Genomic DNA, 24,351 nt, shown 5'->3' with positions numbered 1-24,351 from the left:
GTTGATGAGTGAATTAATTGTTTGTCCAGGTAGGGCAGTCAGCAAGAGGCTCTGTCCTAGATGGCTGTTTAAGGGGCTGCATAATAACCCTTCTCTCTATACTCTTTCACCTTGTTTGGCAGCTCTTCTCTGGGATGAGACCCCTTCTTTGTGGACTTCTACCCAATTCTGTCTTTTATGTGCTCCTGACATCTAATTACTGCCTTTAATATTCTAACCTTTCTTCTCACCAAGCCAGCAACTTCTTATTATGTCAGATTTGTATTTTTTAAAAAAACCCAAAACAACAGTTCTACAAATTTAGCCTACCATATACTATAATAGGTGTTCCTGCAGAACCTGCCAGCCAGAACTTTTACAGTAATGCATTCCTGTTAAAAGCTCAGCAGTATCTGAGGGCTTTTGCAGGCAGTTTTGAGGGTAATTTCCTTGCCCAGAATAAAGGCAAGTGGAGTATGTGTGGGCATAAATGTGTGGGATTGTGCAATGTTGATTTCTCTGTGTGGACTTCTTTAACGGAGTGTAATTTTAGACCAGGTGAGGACTGCAGGATTTTTGAGTCATATTCTTTGAGGTTTGTTTGTTTGTTTGGGTGTTTGTTGTTTGTTTGTTTGGGTTTTTTTCCATTTCTTTAAGAAATCACAGCTGTGCAATTCAGCACGTAGGAAACAAAATCTGCACCTTTCACAATGAACATGGAAAGATTAAATCTTAGTTTAAATTAGTGATTCCATTATCATTAGTCTTCATTTTATTGAAAGCTCCAAGAGGAAAAACTTGCTTCTAAAGTTGCTGGTGTTCTTTTCAGGCCCTGCGCACGGAAATTAATGGGAGCTTTGCCATTAATTTGAATGGGGACAGGATGTTGTGCCGTATTGGCATAGGTGTAACCAAGTTGTGTGTTCTTTTGAACTTCACTTTCCTTTCAGCTCTTCTCTTGTCTAATCCCTGAGCTGTTTTCATGGCACCTTTCTTGGACTGTTGTTTAAACTCTGCTGACATCCCTGCTGTTTGTGTAGTTGTTGTTGCAACTGGCATCACAGCTTTGCTCTCATTAGATCTAGTATTTTTTCCATCTCCGCCTTTGCCCTCACGCGCCGTAGGTAATGATGTTATTGCAGGATGGACACTTGTGCTCTGGCCCCCTAGAGCACTATGAGTCTTCCTCATAAATCGTGTTGTGTTAGGCACGTTGAGTTACTGCACTTAATGTATCCGTTCCCCTGCTGTTCAAAGCAGCTTCCACGCTTCACCTCATCAGCAGACATGTCTTACAATTTAAAGAACAGGTGGTATGGCAGTGAAACAAAAATCTTGCTTTTTAGCAACATACTGGCTAACAATTTGGGTACTTTGCTGTGGGGATCAGTTTGATTCTACTTACATTTTTCTCTTATATTCATCCCCATTAAATGTATATTTCTACTCAGGCACAGCAGCTGCTAATATTAACTTAGAAATGGTTTTGGTATCATATCCCAAAGGACCCTAATGAGGATTTCCTGAAGCTCTCACATATAGGTCATGGGTGTGAGTGAGGAGGCAGGGAGGGACATGAAAGTCCCGAAGCACTTCTTGGGCACATGCCAAAACAGAGATGTGCATTATTGTATTCAAATACAGAGTGATTGAGCATATGGGGGATACACGTAATGTAAAAGTTATCCTTGCGTAAGAATAGCCATACCAGGTCAGGTTAGCCCATCCTGTGTCATACTCTTATTTTTCAGATCTTTGCTTTTTAATTAAAGTTTCTGTAAGGAGGGCATTTCTGAGTTTCTTAATGGCCTATGATGAATGCAGAGGGAAGAGCAAGGACAGGAGAAGGAAAAACACAACTCTTGAAAACTGATTTTTCTGTCGGGTGCACACATCTCATTCCTTTTTTTAGGCAGGTCATTCTGATCAGTTTATTTATCCATATTTATATCAGTGGGTAATTTTGAGGTTACAAGAAAATTGAAAAACAGGTAGTTCTGCTTTGATTTGTATGTAGACTAGATAATAGTATCTTTGGTACATAAACTGATAAATCTGCACTGTAAACCAGTAGATTTTTACGCCCCATGAGATAGCAAATGATTTGGCTCATTGCCAGCCATTATTCTATCCTTAGTCTGTAAATCACCTTTTTTCCCAGCAAGCTAGGCATGTATGCAATACCTTTATAGTCACAACAAACACAGCAGCAAAGCATGGCATTTTCACTGGAATAAGAGTAAATACATAAAAAAAATAATCCTATTTTCAGCATATATATAAAACCTTATCTTGGAATCTCTTAGCATGAGAGCACCACGTTGTCCTTGAGAGGTGACTGTTTTGTATTTTGTGAGTTTTGGGGAGTTTTGGTTTGCCACTTTGGGATGCATATGGTCTAAGCACAGCTGCCTTGGATCACGTGTGTTTTAATAAACACTCCTCCCTTTGCCTAGTAATAACATTGAAGTCTTTGTCAAAGCTGGCTCCAGGTTTACAGCACTTGTGTTGGGGCAGAGTGGTGTTTAATGTGGGAAATGTAGTGTGTAGCACAGGTATGCTATTTGAGATGTAAAATTTCGTATCTTCTGTGGAAAGAAGTGAATGATGAATATCAGCTCCACCAACAGTGACATTCAGAAAGGGTTACAGTACAGGTTGTGGAAGTACTTAGGCTCGTGTATAAGAGACCAAAAGGAACCTAAAGGAGAAGGGAAAAATTAAAGGGGATTTTCCCAATCTATTTAACACTGTAAAACATTAATTACAGCTGTACTTCACTAGTTCACTTCTCTCTGAGGCACTGTATGGTGGTCTGTGTGGTTTTCAGCTGGAAGGCAGTACTAATAACATTTTGGCAGAATTTAACACATCTGTACAAAAAAGTATTCGATAGTTTTTTGTTGTTTTTTAAGTATCAGATTATTTCTGCAGAGACATAGCAGAAGGAAGGATAAGGAGACATGCATAAAAGTTCTAAGCACTAGGTATTTTTACGCTGAATATAACAATGAAACAAGGGAGCACACACATACTTCATACCCCTCAGGAGCCCGTGCAGAAGATGAAGCAAACTGCAGCACACTGATTTTTTGCAGCTCTTCAGGAAGGACTGGGGAAGGAAAGAGGAGGCAAGAGAAGGAGATGGACAAGAATGAGGTTATAGGAGTGAAAGTATGAGAATGATGGGGCCATGAAGGGAAATGGAAGGCAATGGTGAGATAACGCTAGTGAGGTTTAATTACAACAGAAAAGGAGGCTAAAGACAAATGTAATAGCAGGCTGAGGTAAAGTCAGGGCTATAGCAGGTCATTTGGATGCCTTGCAGTTTAGCAGTTTGATACTGCCACTTTTTCATCTCCTGCTCTGGTTCTCTACCATGTTGCTCATCTTGGAATGAGAAGTGCTGGGGCTGCCAATGCAGGAGGCACTGGTTTCTCTCTGGGACTTTTATTAAACTTGCTTCCCCTACTATTTAGGCCCTCTCATCCTGCTTTTGTTACAACCGTGGGTGTGATGTCTAGAACTGTTGAGTAGGATGATCCAAATTGTTTATATTTTTATTCTGTTGCTATTTCCATTTACTTTGTTTTACCTATATCCTCGCTGTGTTTTTCTGTTGATGTTCACTTCAGGAGCTGTGAGTCTTCCTGTGTCCTGTAGGTCCAGTAAAGTGCAGTGAGAACTGTTCCCTAGGGGCCAAAACAGAGATCTGGCCTGATAAGCTGGATTCAGTCATATGACGTTGCTAATCTATTACAACTCTGAAAAGTAAATGTTGGAAGCTGATATAATTTGTCACTTTTGTAGAAAGTTATCAAACTAAATTTACAAACTAGATTTGCTTTGATGGAGTTGCTGGAGTATCACAGGTTAGGACAGCAATAAGTTGTCTGTTCTCCTGGGCAATTATTGCAACTTTCTGTGGTTTGTGCAACAAACAGACCTCACTTCCTTTTTTAAGATATAAAGCTGTAAATCTCAGTTGGAAGGACTTGAGTTCAAATTTTAAAAATTCAAATGTTAACCGTTTTGAAAAAATGAACAAACTACTGACCAAAATTATTTTACTTGTTTCCGTCTGCAGGAAGTCACCAAATCTGTGCAGCCCCTTCTGTTGGGAAGAATAATAGCTTCCTATGATCCAGACAACTCTGACGAAAGATCCATAGCCTATTACTTGGGCATTGGCTTGTGCCTTCTCTTCCTTGTGAGAACACTACTCCTACACCCTGCTATATTTGGTCTTCATCATATAGGAATGCAAATGAGGATAGCTATGTTTAGCTTGATTTATAAGAAGGTAATTGTTTCATGTACACTCAAAGCCAAACCTCTGTCTGTAGCCTACGTAACTTTTAGGCCAGTTCGTTGAAAGATTGATAGTTTTGTTAGTCAAGGTACACAAAGCACACAAAAGAATAATGTGCCTAACATCTCTGACAGCTCTCCATTTCCTAAGTCCAAAGAATTAAATACTTATCTACAGCTGCTTTGCCTGAAGTCAGCCTCTGTGTGAGTTCAGACTTGCTTGATATGTGGTGAGGTGCCTTAATTGTTCTACCACTGTGCTCCTGTTATGCATGTGTATTGCAAAGGAAGAATAACATGTGCTGGTGGCCAAAGAATATTTTCAAAAGAGGATTAGAGAAGAAGATTTAAACAATAAATATAACATAGAAGGGAATGAGTTTGAATGATACTGTGTGAGATCTCAGATACTGATGCATTGCATGTTCACAAATCCAAAGATTTAAAAAGGTATTTAGTTTTACCCATACCAAAAGCAGCTAATTTAAACGAACATGTTAGTTACTCTAGTATAAAGCTCACTGTGAAAACATCTTTCAAAAATATTTGCCAAGATAGGCACAGTAGGAGTTTTTTGAGGATGCACAGCAGCACACAGCATGCATGCTTAATTAAGATTTGCATTTGCATATATATCTATATACATAAAATATTCAACAGAAAGCAAGGACTGAGTCGATAAGTCAATATTTGTAAAGCAATTTAGTGGCTATATTAAATTCAAGTAACATAAATAACAAGTTTAATGAGACTGTAGCATAAGCAGATAAGTGAATTGTTATTTATACTACTGTACCATTGCTTATTATTTTTATCTGTATTTATTATTTTTGGGGGATGGGTTACATAGCCATTTTTCTATGTTTTTGTTTTCTTTTACAGATTTTAAAACTGTCAAGCAGAGTTCTAGATAAAATAAGTACTGGCCAATTGGTCAGTCTTCTTTCCAACAATCTGAACAAATTTGATGAGGTATGTCATCCGTTACTTAATCTACTTGATGATCCATCAAATACAAATGCAATACTTAAAGCTGTTCACGACAAATAATAAGGAAGGAAGGAGCATAAATGGCAAACTGCACTGAGTGCTCATTGTAGATAGAAAATGAATCACTACCTTAAGAAAATGTGTTGGCATGTGGTCATGGAAATGCTCATTCTGATACTTACGACATCCTTTATCTCCTATGCTGATTAGTAGAGGAAACATAAAAACCAAATATACCATAAAAACATGCTTGTTCTACACTCCAGTGAAAACCTGCCAGGGAACCTCTGGGTTACGCAGTTGGTTTCACAGAGGTCAGAACTTGCTGCTTCAGTCTTTCCATACTATTTTGGTGGTTTTTTTTCCCTGACCATTGTATCTTTTTACTGAGGTGATCCAGTCTGTTCCTGCTGTTGAACAAGTGATGTTGTTCAGCATCCTGTTACTGCTATTACCCACTCTGCTAAAAGTGATTAAGTGTTGACATAAGACCTTATTAAGAGTCATTCCCAACACATCCATGTTAGCACTTTCAAAGTCTCCTGTAAAACTTTTGTTAAAGATGCAGAGGTAAATCCCTGCTAATGGCTTTGGGGACTGAAAACTCTATGACCTTCTGTTCAGCCTGTATGCTTAATTGGCCCATTGGTAGGATGAGGTTTGCTTCCTGTGGAAGAAGCAAGATCAGAGAGACGTAGGCACACGGCTGGAACTGCAGGGTGTATTTCCTTTAAGCACTGTTTTACTATATAGAGCAGTATCAGCTAGCGCTGAACAAGCTAGGACAAGTGACCTATCATTGCTGCAGTGTAGCTGCTGTATCACAGACCCCTGTGCAGCCTTATCACAGCATTCAGTCCAAAATCTCCCCAATGTGAAGGAATGTGGCTGAAGTAGGCAGCAATCTGTTTTTAATTAGCTGTGCTCACGCAACAGTCATCTCTTCACCAAAGTAATATATTCCTCCTATAACAGATTAAATCACTCTCAGTACACTTTTCTGTGTATTTTTCTCATCTTGCAGTGGTTGAAAAAGCCAGCATTCATGGAAAATTCTGTTTACTTTTACAAAGCTGGGATTTTTCCTCATGCATGTACATAGCAAAGAGACAATTGCAGACTGAACTTTGCCTTACAAAAATGAAAGTTTAGGTGTGGAATGTATATGTATTCCTGCACTGTCATCATAATTAACACCCAGTATGCAATGTGCTCAGGATCACAAATCCTCCTTTATAAACTTGTTCTACTACTGGAAATACTGGTACCATTCTTCATTACATTTTTCAAAGTGTCAGTTTAATGACGACTTCTTTTTCATGTAGTTTTCAGAGCATATCTGTAACTTGTATTATTATTTTTTTCTGCTTCCACAGGGTCTTGCCCTGGCTCATTTTGTATGGATTGCACCTTTACAGGTGGCACTGCTGATGGGACTGCTCTGGGATATGTTAGAAGCTTCTGCATTTTCTGGACTTGCTTTTCTAATAGTCCTGGCCTTTTTCCAAGCCTGGCTGGGACAAATGATGATGAAATACAGGTGATGAGACTTTTAAAATATTTCAATATACTTTCCTGAAACACATTGGTTTAACAAGTTTATACCACTTAAGAGTCTCTAGTTATGACATTATTACAAAAGAGTAGTCCAAAGAGTGTTGGCTGTGTTGGTGAAGTCACGGACAAGCCTTTACTTATTTAGCGGCAGCTGTCTAAACTTAAAATGAATGGTTTAAAGGGCAGTAAATAGTGCTAATGCTTTGTAGAATTAAAACTCCTTGTTTTAAAATAAGTGAGTTGATTTATTCTTTTTAGAGCTTGTATCTTTTCCTTGCTAAAACAATTACTAGATTTCTAATAATTTCTTTCACATTCTTCCTAATATTGCTGTTAAAATAAACATTTTAAGTGTAGGCATATAGGGAAAGTGGTTTTGTAAGATATATAATGGGATACAAACTAACTATACAGGAAGGAAAAGATGAAGATTGACCTGTTGCTTTTTTACTTTGTAGGAATAAGAGGGCAGGAAAGATCAATGAGAGACTTGTCATCACCTCAGAAATAATTGAAAATATACAGTCGGTTAAAGCCTATTGTTGGGAAGATGCAATGGAAAAAATGATTGAAAGCATCCGTGAGTAAGTGTTCTCATTTGTTAGTCAAAATTTTTATATGCTCAGAAAGAAAATATTAGGTGGCTAAGAACACCATCTGTGGTCTTGTTAGTTAAGTAAAGCACACAAATATTAATCCTTCATAGAGTAACTGTGCATTCCCACACTGCAGCTTGGTTTTTTCCCCATTTTGTCAAGTTCACTCTGGAGGTGATTTTTATTTTTTTTTTAATTTGCTTCCTCATTTGTTATTATGATACTTCACTCATTAGTTTGCGCAGGTAAAACAATTGTGGCATCTGTGTTTGTTTCTGGCCAACCCTATCCTGATCTTACAATAAAAAGCTCTTTTGTGATGATTACATAAGGTTTTATAGACTTTCCTATTCTGCGATGAAGGAAACAGTATGAGTCCTCTGAAGCTATTTTCTGAGAAATGCAATAAAGCTGGTTTTAAATGTTACATGCAGTCTCTGAAAGGATTAAAGTAGTGCAGCTTCATGTATTCATCCTGCACATTTGCCTTAACGTTTATGGTCTGTAGATAGCCTTGAGTAATGCTTATCTCTTCAACTAGTATCAAGATTGAACTGGAACTACCAAGACCTGAAGTAGAAAGGAGATAAAAGAGCTAACCTAGTTAGCTGAGAGCTATGAGGAGGAGGTCTTTATTACCAACAGGGGGTCAGTCCTAAGGGAAGGAAGGAGAAGTGATATATTGATTGGTGGGTGGTGCTGCACTAAAGCTGTCCCATGTGTTTGTTTAGTCCTTTACAGAGAACTAAAATTCTGTGCCAGGTGTGTGATTGGGAAAATAAAAGAAATATAAGTGTCATATTATCATGTAAATAAAAGAGATGAAACTATATTATTACACAAACATCTTGTTCAGCTGCTTTGTGAAAGACAATTCAGAGAAAGACCTGAATTCCTTACCTTAAGAGATTATTCCTTACCTTTAGAATAAGGAAGATAGGGAAATTTGCAGTGATTTACTATAAATGATCAGAGAAAAATCAGTCTGAATCCAGGTCATGAATTCCAGCTCAAGGATGGAGGCAGGTTAGGATTCCCCTTGTGTCAATAGCCACATGAATTGCTTTTAGAAAATTTGAGACCACATGTTGTAAGCAAATCCTGTTGACATGAATTAAATAAATTGTAATTCACAAAATGGTCACAGAAACCTGGAAAAAGGACTGTCATTTTATGATCTCTGTTTTCTAAAATAATTTATAGTGAATTTTGTGATGCTGGAATTCAATCTTTGTTGCATTTTTAAAAGACAAGAATGCTAACAATACTACAAAATCAAAGTATCTCTCTTCTACTTCTCTGCACCAAAATACAATATTTTTTTTGAGTGATCCAGGAGGTCACTTGGTGAAGATATCACCAGAGCAGGTCAACCTTAGGAATGTCAGTTTCAGTTGAATTTTGCTTGCTGAAATCAGCTCTGCAGGGCCCCCCAGTCAGTTGGCTTAAGCTGGTAGGAAACGAGACAGTGTGTGTGAAGCCATGCCTGTATTTTAGCCACAGTGTGTTACAACTCAGTTGTTATCAAACTGCTTCTGCATGCTGACATTTTCTGATGCAACCCAGTTTAATCAACTCTAATGAACTAGATAGACCAGTGCCCTTTACTCTGGTAGACTTGAGCTGCCAGGGCTGGCCATCCTGAAGGTGTAACATTGCTGCACGCAGACTCCCCTGGGGAATTGTGACACTTCAGGGGGACCAATGTGATCTGTCTCCTGTGTGCCCTTTTAAGTCTGTACTGATAATAACTGTTTGTAACAGGTGTCTGAACAAACATACCTGCACTCCTATAGGCTATGCAATGTATTCAGAGAAGTGAAAAACCACACCACCAAACTGGTCCCCTGAACCATAGCATAGTGCTGCAGAGAGTGAAGTCCAAGGCTGGAAGTCCCTATACTTTGTCAGGGGAAGATACGTCTTTATATAAAACAAAGAATCTCAAGCTTGTGTATTTGTACTGATTCTTGTAGCATCACTTCAAAAACAGGCATATGCTGGTCTACACCCTACACATGCACAAGGCTCATAGTGTCTCTTACATCTCTCTCAAGTGCCCATATTGTGTCAGCAGGGTCTGTCCCAAATGAGTGCTTCATTTACAGAGCTCTCAAGCCTGTATCACAGACAGAGCCACCTCTGGAAAACTTTTGCTTGTGGCTGGTACTTGGGAGCATACTGAAAAGGGTTAGTAGTACTTTGATTCTCCCTCTTCGGAGTAGCAGCTGTGTGATTCAGCACTGGGGAGCTTTATGATAGTTTTCACCCAGTCATTTGTGTGGTACTGGACAATTACCAGGCCCCAAAATCTCTGTTAACCCTATTCAGTGCTGCCATCCACAGTCTCGTAGAAGCTCTGGAGGGACCTCAGGGCAGTGGCTACTACTATGGTGGTGACCTGCATGCCTTGGCTACTTTCTTCAGGCCTCTAGTGAAATACAGACTTAACAAGAAGTGCTAGGCACCCTGCTCCAAAACTCAGATTTTCTGTCAGGATCTTCCAAGAACACTTTGGCTGACAAAAGTTGGTAAGATGCTGGATGTGTACAGATGTCTCGTGCATGCGGTGTGGAGCTGAAAGGGGGTTCCATACAGGTCTAAAATCCTGGATGGACTTTTCATGCAGACACTGGCTTAATATCAGCAGACACATAAAGATTACGGTGCGCAGCCTTGTAATGCCAGGTATTACTATCACCAGCATGACTGTGAACTTCTGCACAGTATCCCAGTCCTTAGAGCACTCGCCCAGTGAATGGGTGCCTTGGGGGTCTAGCTCAATCTCTAGCCCCAGTTAATTGCTCTTGCAGCAGAGGTGCCGATGTTCAGGCAAAGCTGAGATGCAGGGCACCTGGGGAATGTGAACAGCGTCAAAACGAGAACAGTCAGCAGAAAGCTTCAGCACTGTGAGTTAGAGCTATCAAGTCAGAAAATGAATTACACTCCCTGGATTGTTTCTCTTTTTATGTGAAAGCTTGCTGTAAGATACATAGACATTGTGAAAGCAGCTAAGAGTAATCACCAGTTGCATTCCTGACGGCACAGCAGTCAGTAAGCTACTCTCTAGATTGAGCTTCTATGGAGAAAGGGAGGTGGAGAGCAGACTCCCTGCCTTCCACCTCTTCAAGCTGAGGTTAACCGACACCCTACTTCATGGGTGAAGCTGTTAGTAGGGTGCTCTGCAACTGTGGATTTGTCTTGGGGTTTTTTTTATGGCCATGTATAGCAAATCTGACGTTTCCAAGTGTCTTATTTCTAGGGCAGTTTCTATTTCTAAGTCACCTAGATGACCAGGTGAATATGGGTTGACACTTCTGGGAGTATATCACATACCACAGCATTAGATGCTTAAAGATGGTTGTACCAGGAATTTTGTGGTTTACAAGGTATCTAAATCATGACATAGAGTATTATTATTATTTTGTCTGACATCTCTGAACATAGGTGACAAAATTTGACTCCAATTATTTTTGAAGTCCAAAAATTGTTTGCAATAATGCTTTTCAACTGCAATGCTAGAAAGTAAGAAGGATCAATGAGCCTCTGAGTTAATTGTTTACCAACAGTGCCATCCAAAAAGTTTGTAATATGTAAACTGTGGAATCATATACTAATTATTTGTATTTATTTTTTTAACAGAACTGAACTGAAGCTTACCCGAAAAGCTGCTTACGTGAGATATTTCAACAGCTCAGCCTTCTTCTTTTCAGGCTTTTTTGTTGTGTTTTTAGCTGTGCTTCCGTATGCTCTGATTAAAGGCATTATTCTCCGAAAAATATTTACCACCATTTCCTTCTGCATTGTTCTTCGAATGACAGTGACCAGGCAGTTTCCTGGGTCCGTACAGACCTGGTATGACTCTGTTGGGGCAATAAACAAAATACAGGTAGGGTGCATACACTAAAACCTTCTCAAGTATGTAAACTAATTCTTTATAGCATGTTATCTTGTCAGTTGATCAACAAGGGTGCACAGCATTTATGCAGACTTTCTGAATATGCTATATGTCGCTCTGACTACACACCATGAAATTCATTATAAATCTTGATATTGTTATAGGGTTCCCCAGGCAGCATAACCCCAGGAGTCTTATGCTACCTGCACGCTGCTTTTTCTTAAACAGTGGCATTTAATTATTTCTTCTCCTTGCAGAGTAAGGGACTTAATAAAAATATATGAGTTATAGTGTTTAAGAGATTTTTCCTTCAGAAAAGGAAGTACAAAATTTGTACAGTTTTCTATAACATGGCTTCCAGTAGTTGCAGTCACAGATCTTCTGTTTTCCTAGCTATTAGTGGCAAGAACAGCAGGAGACTGTGCATCTTATGCAAATGTGCACCTCATTCATTATGAGTAGTAAACATAATTAAGGTACCAGTCAAATAATTATGACCTGCCTTACCTACTGAGATCAATTGCTCGTATACCAGCATGAGAAGCTTATCTGCAGAGTTAAATCAGGGTGAGTTCTCATTAACTCTGTTTTATCTGCTGGTCTGAAATCACAAAGTAATTATTTTTCTATTTTGGGGTGAAATCTTAGGCTTTTTTTTTTACGTATTTATAGATGTTTTTTGATAAAACATTGGTTTTATTATTTTTAGTGTGATAAAAATACTTAATGTGGAACTTAAAGATCTTAATCAGAGATCTGAACCTTAATGTAGAATAAGAAGCAGGCATTGGATTTTTATGATTTTCAGCTGGGCAGAAAATTTGAGAAATCTAGCCATAAAACTTTCTATTTGACATTCAGAAGGCTGCCTTGTTGGGTCCTAATTTAGGCAGTCCTTGTGCTCGCAGATTCCCTAGGCATTTGTGGAGGTATCCTGTCTCTCCTGTGTTCTGGAAGAGTGTATGGGAAGAGAAGTGGCAAGCCTGGTTGTCATGCCATTGCCCTTACTTTGCCATACGCTTGTCTTTGTGTGTATTAGCTCTGTGGATGCTCCAGAATCCAAAAATCATCATCTCTTTGTGGCAGGTTTGGTGTAGACCCCATAGAATGCACAGAATCCCAGAACACCAATGCTCTTTGCTTGTCACAAGAAACAAACAAAAATAATAAACCACTCATACATTTCTCTGATTTAATTTCCTCATCAGTTTAGAGAGTTCACTGGACCAGATATGTTCACTGGGTTATTGTATTTCCCTTGTAGCTAGATCCATGTTTTCTAGACCATGAAGTGTTTCAGGGTCAGTCTGCTTTCTTTATCACTGCTCCAGCAACTCCACTGGATGACCCCACCACGTTTGTTATGTAAGCCTAGCTATCATTTCCTTTTTTTTTTTTTTTTTCATAAACTGTGTGTGTTTGACCTTCCAGTTTTTTTGGTTCCTGCCCTTTCAACCATCTGCTTTATCACTTCACTTCTTTTACTTGGGAAATTTGCAAGTTTACTGTAGATGACTGATTTTCCACCATATCTGCTTAGTTTGTCCACTGTATTGCCCATGTAGACCTGCTTGTTTCCACATAGTTTAAGAAGGCAAAGATGGTACCTACAAACTGCATAACCTTAACAAAACAATAGAATAAACAAGTTATCTTTCTTACATTAGCATAGTCTTACTCTTTTTTCCTAATAGTATCCCAGAAGGTAACAAAAGTGTCACGTTGCTGACTTGTGTCATTTGAAATTACACTACTTCAGTGGCGCACTCGCCAGGATAATTATCTGCCTTTTTTTGTTTTGTTTTGTTGTTTTTTTTTTTTTCAGGGAGACATGATTCTAACCCTTTTAAACGCTGGCAGTTTTGGAATAGGGAGGTAGCAGCATGTAGGTGCTTTGTTTCACTGTTAGCAGAGTGCAACCTTCCACATCCTACTTCAAACCCAAAAGTTTATCTGAAAAGGATTAAGGTTGAAGGGGTGATGCTGCCTGACACAAGTCCTGAAAGCAAAGGAAATGCCAAGTTTTGAAATTCTTTCTAAACTAGAACCAAATAACTTTAAGGTTATGTTTTCACTAGCAATGAAAGAATTGGTAGTTTCAAGAATATTTCTGCGTCCAAAAGATGTTGTATAAGCTATATTTATGCCTCTCTCTAAGATGCTACAATACAATAGCACCATCAGAAATACTAGCTAGTGCTCAGTGTTGGCAAGTATGTACGGCTTCATGTGATATGGCAGTCATCTCTCACTGTTTCCTCTCATCTGCTTTCATGGTTTTTCTAGGATTTCTTGCTGAAAAAAGAATATAAAGCCCTGGAGTATAATCTAACAACCACTGGGGTTGAGCTGGACAAAGTAACAGCTTTTTGGGATGAGGTTAGTACTTTTACCCAAACTAAATTAAAACAGTGTGTGTCTTTTTAACCAATATTTGCCTTGGTGTTCTCTAAAAAGAGCAGTCTACACTCCTTCATTTTAACTGGCTTCAGCTATCAACAGGCAAGGAATATATTGCAAGTAATTAATGCATGATATCGCATTGTCCATGGTTGAGAAACTTCGGGAGTGACCTTTTAATAAGTGTTAAGGCCCATAATAAGTAGTTAATTTTGATTTAAGCCAGCCTGAAAACAATCAAGCTGTGGCACGTGTAAACATTGGAATGTAATTCTGTAATAGGCAAATTTTGTTTGTGTCCACAAACTTAGAAACAAGTCCAATACATAAATTAAAAAATATATATGTTTAAGAACATAATAAATAATACACAGATAGGCAAAGTAACATCAGAAAAGTAAGTGTTTTCATAAATCCGTAGTATGATATACATACCTGCATATGCATGCTTTATTTATTTTTGATGTCCATACAAATTCACATCTGTGTATGTTGCAGGGAATTGGAGAGCTGTTTGTAAAAGCAAGCCAAGAAAACAACAGCAAAGCTCCTAGCACTGACAACAATCTCTTCTTCAGTAATTTTCCACTTCATGCCTCTCCTGTTCTTCAGGATATAAATTTCAAGATTGAAAAGGGACAGTTATTAGCTGTTTCTGGATCTACTGGAGCAGGCAAGGTATTTCTATTTCTGTTGTTTCAACAAAAGACCTAATAATTTTAAAGAACAATATTGTGATGTTATCTGTATTGTTACCTGCATTGTTGCTGTATTCTTGCTATACCGCGCTTGTTGTGAAAGTGATGGCTGCAGGAAGGAGTATGAATAAACTGTAAATGTCAATAAAATGGCCAATGGCTATTTGGAGTTCTAGTCTGTGGCCAATATGAGAGAGAGTTTGCTGGATACTTCTTGTACATACAAGGATACAGACTTAGTAAGGAAACAGCAATTTAAATGACAAAACTATTTTTCCGTAGGAAGTAAAGGAGATTTGCAGGAATAATGCAGGTTGAAACCTAAAGTTGATGCTTATTGTGAGAACCTCCCTGCTTTTAAAACAGTCAACTGGAGAACATAGTGTAGATATCCAGATGGCTCAATGTGGTTGAGAGCAGACCTTTTTTTTTTTTTTTTTTTTTTTTTCTCTCCTGCCTTGCTAACATTTTAAGGAAAAATTTGAATACAAGATGGAAAGTAACCTGACAAGCCTGACACTAATTAGCCAGCTAACTGAGATGTGTGCCCTGGCCATGTGGTATACCTGGTCACTTGTGCTACAGTTCCTGCAGTGCCTCACTCGGATGAGCTCCCCGAGTCCCATGTGAAAGCCTGGGGAGGTGCTGCTGAAACCGGTGGCTTTCTGAGAAAAGTTGTGCCTTAGATTAATCATTATTTTAGAATTCCAAAATCTTATCAGTACATTTAGTTTGCAGATAATGCATCCAATTAACCTCATTAATATAAAATGAGTTGAACTATGATATTGTTATTCACTTTGAACAGCAAGTAATTAGATGAGTCTTTCATCTTCACTGGTTTTTCTGAAGAGATGTGAAAGTCAAAACAAACATTGATTATGTGTTTGGCAACTTTTCCTGTTTAACAAATTATTGCTGAACATATTCTGATTTCTTTCACTTGCACAGGATAAAAATCTTTGGTTTGTTGGAGTCAATGGCAAAGGATCCATCTATTTAAATGTGATCAAGTCTTTGATATTATTTCTAGTAATGATACCAATAGGAAAGAGCAAGGGACTCAGGACATGAGGTTGTCCTCAAGCTGATATGTTGAGGTGCATGTTACTGTGATACTTCTGAATTAAACAGAATAGCTTTCCTATGTTGCCAATAATCTCAGGTGGCTATTGCTAAAGTTGATAATTGCAGTACAAAAATGTCAATTAGAAAGTGCTGAAGGACATATGTATATCTCCTTTATTCAGCTACTTAGGAAATAGAGGAGAATTCAGGTTACACTGAACAGTTTGTGTGAGTATATACACACTACACTTTTCAAGGCAAAAAAGATAAAAGGCTTATAATATTGTCGGAAAGATTTACATAACATAAGGTTTACACCACCCTCTCTCTCTCTCTCAAAAAAAAAAAAATTATTCTTCCCTTATACCCTCTTAATTTAAGGTTTCGTTCATGTTGCTTGAGTCTGTTACTATATATTCCAGGAATTGTCATGTATGTGAAACAGACAGTATACTTAATTTATCTGTATCAGAATGAAGCCTGACATCAGCTCTTTAATACTGCTTCGGTATTAGATAGGATTTGGTTTAGTTTGTTGTCTTTTTTTTTCCATTTATGCGGCACAAGATACAGTACTTTAATATCCAGTGTGCAAAACATACTAAGTGGCTGTCCTTTGCAAGATCAGAAACTTCTTACTCAGCATTTTGGAAAATTCAGATTCTGATATAATGGAAAGAATCCTGTGAGACTCCCCCCACATATTGTATAACTTGTCAAAGGATCTCTGGGCTTGACAGCATGAAACTGTGACTTAGACAGATTTTTAGATCTTTGACTGTTACGTCCCAGCTTTGTTGACTGTTTATTATTGATAAGAACACCACTGGAATGACTCCGTAACATATTTTTCCTTGTATTTCTCAATTCTATTCTTTGATCTAGTAGCCAGTGATGTGTGACAAGGTTACTACAAGCTACTTATTAACTTTGAAATTATAACATGTCAGTATTGAAATTGCAATCAATTCTTTTATGAAGGGAAATAGTAAATTTACTTAGGTCATGTATTCACGTAAGTGAGTTAACAGTTACAGAGGAAAATTCAGATCACTGAGTAGTTTGTGAGCAATTGTACATACATACACAAAGAAATTGCATTTTTCAAGGCAATACAGATAAAAGGCTTATAAACACTGGTGGAATTGTAAACATGAATTGTTTGTTCTTTGTACAACACAAAATAATCCCTGATGTTAAAAATCAAATAACATTCTCCATAAATACTAATACTTTATATGTCTTTATGTGTCTCACAGATACTCACACTTTTACTTTATAAAATTACTGGAAGTTTAAATAAAACTGCGTACTTTTGCAGCAGCATGCCTTTTTTACAAGATACCTTACAAAATTTGGATTGTTCATGGAATGAAGTTTCTCTCATTTCAGAGGCCTTTCAGAACCATATGTTTCATGAAAATCTCCACGAATTGCAGCTTGCGCTAGATCAGTACTTGCAGGGACAGTCTTTACAAGACAAATGTACCATTTAAGTGACTTTCACTTTGCTTAGCAAGCATTTCTTTTGGTTGTACAGATCTCTGATATATTAACCAAGAGTCAATGATTTTTCAGACTTCTCTTCTGATGTTGATAATGGGAGAATTGGAACCTTCGCAGGGTAAAGTTAAACACAGTGGAAGGATATCCTTTTCACCTCAAGTCTCCTGGATCATGCCTGGAACAATAAAAGAAAACATAATTTTTGGTGTATCCTATGATGAATACCGATACAAGAGCGTCATCAAAGCCTGCCAACTAGAAGAGGTCAGTCATGTAGGACTCTTTTAAGACCTGTGACCCAACCCAAGTGAAAAAAACCAAAGAAAAAGTCAAGGAGTACAGTTTTAAGTAAACAAGACATTTCTGAGATTCAAGCAACTCAGCCTGGCATCCCACTTTTGTGGAATTGCAAGTCAGCCTGTTGCCAGCTCCTTGAGACATAAGCTGACAGCGCTGGTTCTGGTAGTTGACATAATGGGAGCTAAGTAACCTGGCTCAGATATTCTAAGGTGTCTGCCTTCTCAGTCTTCATTCCTAGTTAGAAGCCTGGGTAAACATTTTAATGTTAAAGAAATTATGTAAAAACTATTGTTCCTACATATTTTCTTCACTTTTCTTCCCTGTAAAGAAGCTTTTCCTTACAGTCTTGGAAATTAACCTGTTTTTCTCCTTTCTTTTGCACTTCAAAAATGTCTCCAGGGATAATTAGAATTTTGTGCCAGAAACCTGAATTATTTAGAGGTAAATCTTGACTGAAGTTAGGTTTTTCTGTGTGCATGTTGAAAATTCTCACACTGGAAATGATTGCAGGATCGATCTTTGTGTGACATGTAGCCCACAATTAGTACAATGACGTGGAAATGTCCTTGTGTGTGTTTGATGTTGCCAGAGGGTAGTGCAGGTAAAGGTATCTTTTCACATTGCAAGATACAAACGGAGCCAGCATTTTAGACCTTTGCACCCTTACAGCGGTGCCTTAAGATCAGGCATTTTGTCTGTAACATGTAGATGAAAACAAAAAATATTTAACTGTGCTGAATAGAATCTGTCTTTAGGCCACACAGTGAAACATATTTTCGTTTAGCGCCAGTCAAGCAAGAAAACAATAGCCGGTCTGTTTAAAAATAAGACGAAGTTGCTGTGCTTTATCTCAGAGCAGGTTATAGTTAAGCGATAAAGTAATCTTTCCTTATATGTTTATGGCTATTTCAGCTTCTGTTTGGATTGTGGTTTACTGGAAATCTTCTCTGAAAGCGTCTGAAGACAGGAGCATTAACAGCTCCCGTGTCAGGCTTTCTGAAGAGAGCAGTCCTTAACCTCGGTTGTAAAAGTTGTAGTTAATGCCAAAGCTCCAAGAAACAACTGGCTTCAGCAGTTCAAAAATGTCCTTGCCCAAAGAGGCTTCCCAACCCAGACCCTAGAGCAGCAGGTGGTTAATGATGGCTCAGTGTCTTGGTGTTGGTGGGACAGCTTGGTGTCTCGGTGTTGGTGGGATGGCTCATTGTCTCAGTGGTGGTGGGACGTCTCGGTGTCAGTGGGACAGCTCGTTGTTTTGGTGTTGGTGGGGAGGCCTGGTCTCTTGGTAGGCTGCAGCTCCTCTGTTCTTTAAACAGGCTCAATCAAGCTAGCTTTGATCTGTGTTGGCTCAGCTCTGTGCAGAATGGCATGCTTCACTTCCTAGCAGGGATCGAGTTTGGTACTTATAAGGATATTTTCTTTTGGACTGAATAAATAAATTGGGCTGGCCTGAAGAGAAGGTGGAATGATCTGGAAGGCAGCCAAATGACTTACCTTATTGCTGTTATTATGCTTTCTAGTCTCGTTAGCTTTCGCATTTTAGTTACTAAACAGGACTTAGTATGGCCGGTTGAAGGATGGATTTCAAATATTAATTCCCTGTTTATTCCCCAGTGTGACCTTTTAGGGGTTTATTATGACAAGGGTTAGTGTTTTGTTGGATTGGGGTTGTGTGTGTTCTCATTCTTCAGAAAGGAGAGGTGCCAGAGGGTTTTTGCCTGAGGCAGTTCACTTTGCCCCCTTCTCTTCAACTTTCCCAGGTGGTTATATAGTCCACCCGAATGCAGGGCTGTTGCTAAGTCTAGTTCTTATATGGGCTCTTCAAGGTGAACCAAGGATCAGTGATAAAAGGGTGTTTATTTCTTTATTGCACATATGCTGCAAGTCAGTTACAAATAGCTCTTTCAGTGGCTAAGTGAGATTTACTTCCAAGCTCCATGCTCATAAAAACTTTCTTGGGAATACAAAGCCATCTTCTTTGACCCAGTGGGCAAATAGATGTGTGACTACTGCAAAAAGTAACAAACCTGCGAAATGCCCCATCTGCTTTGCCATCTCCACTGTCACCCTATAAAGGAAGCATACTGAAGATGTAGTCTGATTCCTAGATTTGATGTCTTCTACTCTTTGTCTTTGTTAGTGAAAAAAATTACTACAGATTACTCCATGTGGGTCATGTCATACCATCTACATAGCTGTGGGGCTTCCTGACACACGGTGAATAATAGCCTGTTCCTGTCTGTCAGCAGAACAGGACACTGAAGCTGGATGACATCATACAAGGTGCTCTGCACTTAGTTTTAGGTGTATGGAGATATGTAAATTAATTAAACAAGTGTAACTCAAATAATTTGGGGTGTATGATAATTTTTGGAAAAGTCGGTGCTACATTTTTCTGCCTGACTTTTTGGATGGGTACATAATTGATTTGCTAAGGAGTTACACAGCCTCTTTAGGGTTCCTAAGTACCTGAGATAAATTTATTTCAAAGTAATGATGAAAGATGGAAAGCACAAGTAAATATTTCACAGAGCTTTCCATATTTTCAGGTGTCCAAGAATAAAATTCTCACTGTGTAGGAAATCAGATCTTTATTTAGAGGTTAAAATGTGTTGTGTATTAGATTTTTATTCTGTAGAGCCCTGAAGAACAGCAAATCTGGTTATGTTAACTTTTACCTAAAAATACAGGTGGGCTTTGGTAGTTTTTGCTTGGATAGAAGAAGGATTTTTGATGTTTTTCTGAAAGATACTCTTGCAGTTTTACATTTGTTCTCTTTGTGTATGGAACCATGAAAAGTAATTGTCAATATTAAAAATTCATTAAAGAATAAACCATCTTTTTACAATTAACATTACTGGAAAGCAATGAAACTATGAGCAACAAAAGGAATTTTTAATTTCTTTTATGAGATTACATAAGTTTATAGCAATTTAGAACACTAAAATGGGCATTTTTTTAGTCCAAAGAGTTCAGGTAGCTACCTATTTTACTTCCTTGGCTTGTATACTTAGCTTAAGAAATTTCTGCCTTCGGTTTCTTATTCTTGTTGCCTTGCTGCAATTCACCTACCCTCCAGTTGTGCCAGTACATCTGTTCATGATGTCATACCATGAAACAGAAGATGAAGATTAAAAAAAAACAAATTATGATATGTTGGAGAACCGCATCCCTTGTAAATACTCTGTCAGGATAACTTGACAAAATCTGTGTAGTGCACAATACATTAGGATGCCAGTCTGTGCTTGGCTCAGTTAAGGTGTACATGTCTCTCAAGTGTCCTTTTTTCTCATGTATAACTAGTTGTCTTGCTCAGTGCCCATCACGTAGGTTTGTGACTGATGAATGGTCAGATGCAGTGAATCATGCCATACAGTAGATACTGTTTTGTGACTCCGTGCATGGGAAGTGTGTGTTTTAATAATGTTCCTTTGAATGTAGTCCTGCTTGATGGCACACATGTGGCAGCAGTATATAGGTTTCATTCATGGTCTTTTGTCCCCCCAGCTCTGCTCCATAGCTGCCTCTGGCATGTGGGGAATACCAAAGGCAACCCTGTACAAATGTATGAGAGATGAGTTGTTGAAAGCATCCACAATGAAAGACTCAGTGAGGGAGTTTTTTTAGGTCTAAGTACCACTGCTTGTCATAATTTCATGATGTCACTGTATAGACATATAATACTGAAGAAGCATGAGAAGGGTTCTCAAATGTGTCTCTGTGTGCATCATTAAAAGCATGCCTAAGGTACTTTTTAAACTTCTTTGGTATAGCTTATATGTGTATTTCCATGGTAGTGTAGCCTGCTTTTTATGTGTAAAGTGATTCAGAACGTGATTATAATTATTACATTTCTTGATTAGATTTTTCCTTTTAAGGTAAGTAGGGCATCAGGAGAGGTAAAATTGTGTTTTACAATGTTGTTCTAAATACTGGAGTTTGGAAATGGGCAGAGGTTAAGAGAAGAGCGGTAGAAGGTGATAGAACAAAAGAAAGACTGCTTTGGAGATGAGATAAAGGGACCGTTATTAAGAGCTACCTTAGTGTTCTTGATATGCAACAGAAACAGCCTTACTGGCAAAAATTATTTCTGAAAGCCTAGCACAAACTGAATACGGTTGCAGTGAGATGTAAGTGGTACGCAGACATTGCCCTTATTCTTGTGTGATGCTGAACTCAAATGAATGCCAGTACATTTAAATTTGATGATACATTCTGTGAAACATCACAGTAAAAAAAAGTTTTACAAAAAAGGCATAGGAGGAAGGCTGCTTCTTCCTTCTCCACTGCTTTCTTCTTCTTTTTTCCTTTCCTCAAGAAATAGCAAATATTTTAGCAAGCAAGGAGGTGAGTACCTTATTTAACACGTTTTCTAAAATGAAGGTCCCAGTTAGCAAATAAGGAAGGTGAAGGCTTTCAACTTCTAGATCAAACCATTCCAGCACAGATCAGTAGTCCTTACCATTTGTCCTTTATTCAGAAGCTTTTTTAAAAATATTGTTTGAGTGAGTGTTGTGGTTTAACCCCAACTGGCAGCTAAGTACCACACAGCTGTTTGCTCACTCCCCACTGGTGGAACTGGGAAGAGAATCAGAAGAGTAAAAGTGAGAAAACTCGTGGGTTGAGATAAAGACAGCCTAAGAAGTAAAGCAAAAGCTGCGCTTACAAGCAAAGGAAAGCTAGGAATTCATTCACCACTTCCAGCTGGCAGGTGGGTGTGCAGCCATCTCCAGGACAGCAGGGCTCCATCACGTGCAGCGGTTACTTGAGAAGACAAATGCCATCACTCCGAATGTCCCCTCCCTTATTCTTCTTCCGCCAGCTTTACACGCTGAGCATGACCTCATCCAGTACGGAACATGCCTTTGGTCAGCTGGGGTCAGCTCTCCTGGTTGTGTCCCCTCCCGGCTCCTTGTGCACCCCCAGCCTCCTCGCTGGTGGGGTGAGAAGGAGCAAAGGCCTTGGCTCTGCGTAAGCGCTGCTCGGCAATAACGAAAACATCCCTGTGTTACCAACACTGTGTCCGGCACAAATGCAGAACATAGCCCCGTACTAGCTGCTGTGAAGAACATGAACGCTATCCCAGCCAAAACCAGCACAATGCATTTAATTTTGAGTGTGCAGGTGTTATCTCAAATCTGTTACCTTTAAAATCTTATATTGGCATGGTATGATAGAGAGAAGCCAAGATGGAATCGGTACAGATTCTGAACTCATTTCCGAAAGACAGTCCCCAAAGGCAAGCTTCAAGGTACTTGAAAAGTAAGGTAAGATGAAATGGTGCTGCCTCAGTTTATACTACCTTTTTTCTCTTTTTTTGACAAGGTGTTTTACCCTTTTGATCAAGTACTTTTCATCGCATTCATGATAAAGATCAATTAGCAAGAGAAGGGGAACTTTTGCCTGGCACTTCAAATAAAGGACCAAAGATGAAGAAATTTAACACTGAGAAATGATCTTGCGTAATTATTTTTTCTCTCATTGCTCAATAACAAAAGCTACTGGGAGATGTAAACTAGATGAGTTTATATGTCTATGGAAACTTCCTACTAAATTTGAAGTAATTCCACAAGTGTAACTTCCCTGGAGATTGAAGGTGGTTTTAATATCATGGTATGGATAACATGAATATAAATGGGAATTTGTAGTAGCAGCCAATTGGGTTTGAAAAATCCTTATAACTGATGTCATGGAAAATGGGGAAGAAATGTGGCTTGATTTTCAGATTTTTAGGTTGAAAAGTCAGTATTAATAGCCTACTATACACAGGGTGTGGGATTCTTGTTTGTTTTTAGCACTTGCTAAGTTAAAGTAAAACTTTTGGACAGGTGAAACAGGAACCCTTGTTTCTGAATGTTATTAACATCGAACAAAATCATCCTAAGAGAATGCATTCCTCCAGTAAAGACAGCAGAAGTGGGCCCATGATAGTTATTCTTGTAAAAAAATAAACAAGCATTGTATCCCATCTGAAGGGGTGCAGTAATTCATAAGTTTTGTAAACTATACTTCCATAACTTCCATTTTTACCTTTTTTGCAATGTAAGATATTTTTCCACCTAGTTAGTTCATTTGATCCTTCAATAGTTACCTAAGAGGCCATAAACACATAATGGCAAACTACCTTTAAGAGATTACCACTCTTAAAGTAAACACATGTTCTGATTTGAGAGCCACCAGCTGCTCACGAATGTAATGTTTAACAAGGCATGCAAATAGAGCAAGTCTTTCCATGCGAAATCGAACCATGTAATAGTACTAAATAAATCTGTGGCCAGATCCTGTGTGTTTTTTGAGCTGGTTTTACAGGGAGTGCAGGAGATTAATTTTCATCTAAGAATTTAAATTATAGAAAGGATAACTAAAGAAAGAGACAGTGAATATGCCAAACCCTGGTTTGTGTTCCTGCGTGTTTGATGTCTCCTTGCAAAGAATGGCATCCATCCCTGGGTGATGAGTTCACTTCAACGTCAGGGATTCCCTGAAACAGAAACATATCCTTGCATCCCACTGTACTGCTCCAGCTTCTTTTTTTTCTGTGGTGATTTGGGTTTTGTTTTCCTTTTTGTTTGTTTTTGTTCATTGGTTTGGGGTGGGTTTTTTTTGGCAGATAACTAAATCAGTAGGAGTTGAGAGGTTATTTTGTTGGTGAGTGAAATATTTTGTGCCCTAATTTTGTGCCTGGTTTTCACAAGGGATATTGCCAGATTACAAAGCATGTGGAAGAGAGGAACAATAAGGGTTCAAGTCTGGAACAGAGAGGATATTAAAAAGTGGCTGGGTTACCTAATCAGATTCATGTCTACAGTGTAAACTACGTGAAAGCAAGTTACTTAGCCTGTCTTCATAGCTGGAGAGAGCAACAGGCATGTCAAGGTGAAGTTCGTCTCATCCTAATGTAAACAGCTAAAATAGTATAAGTGCCTCTTTCAGGCAGCAAGTCCACATAATATATAAAATTTCCCACTACAGCCATTGCATTTCCCACTACAACCATTGCATTGCATTACAGCCCAGAAGTTGGCTACCTTTATACTTTTTTCCACCTTGT

General features: G+C 38.5%; 1 protein-coding gene across 1 annotated transcript in view; it reads left to right on the top strand.

Moving 5' to 3' along the window:
- CFTR (CF transmembrane conductance regulator) overlaps positions 1–24,351 on the top strand; it is a 91,777-nt gene that overhangs the window by 15,966 nt on the left and 51,460 nt on the right. The window contains exons 4-11 of the mRNA XM_037389854.1: positions 4,067–4,282; positions 5,173–5,262; positions 6,657–6,820; positions 7,296–7,421; positions 11,076–11,322; positions 13,618–13,710; positions 14,230–14,409; positions 17,076–17,267. Coding sequence (XP_037245751.1) covers positions 4,067–4,282; positions 5,173–5,262; positions 6,657–6,820; positions 7,296–7,421; positions 11,076–11,322; positions 13,618–13,710; positions 14,230–14,409; positions 17,076–17,267 — 1,308 coding nt within the window. The remainder of the gene's footprint in view (positions 1–4,066; positions 4,283–5,172; positions 5,263–6,656; positions 6,821–7,295; positions 7,422–11,075; positions 11,323–13,617; positions 13,711–14,229; positions 14,410–17,075; positions 17,268–24,351) is intronic.

The sequence above is a fragment of the Falco rusticolus genome, chromosome 5 (assembly GCF_015220075.1).
Source record: "Falco rusticolus isolate bFalRus1 chromosome 5, bFalRus1.pri, whole genome shotgun sequence".
In the NCBI taxonomy this organism is placed as follows: Eukaryota; Metazoa; Chordata; class Aves; order Falconiformes; family Falconidae; genus Falco; species Falco rusticolus.
Note: the sequence above shows the minus strand (reverse complement) of the source record. Positions and strands in the feature narration are given on the sequence as shown.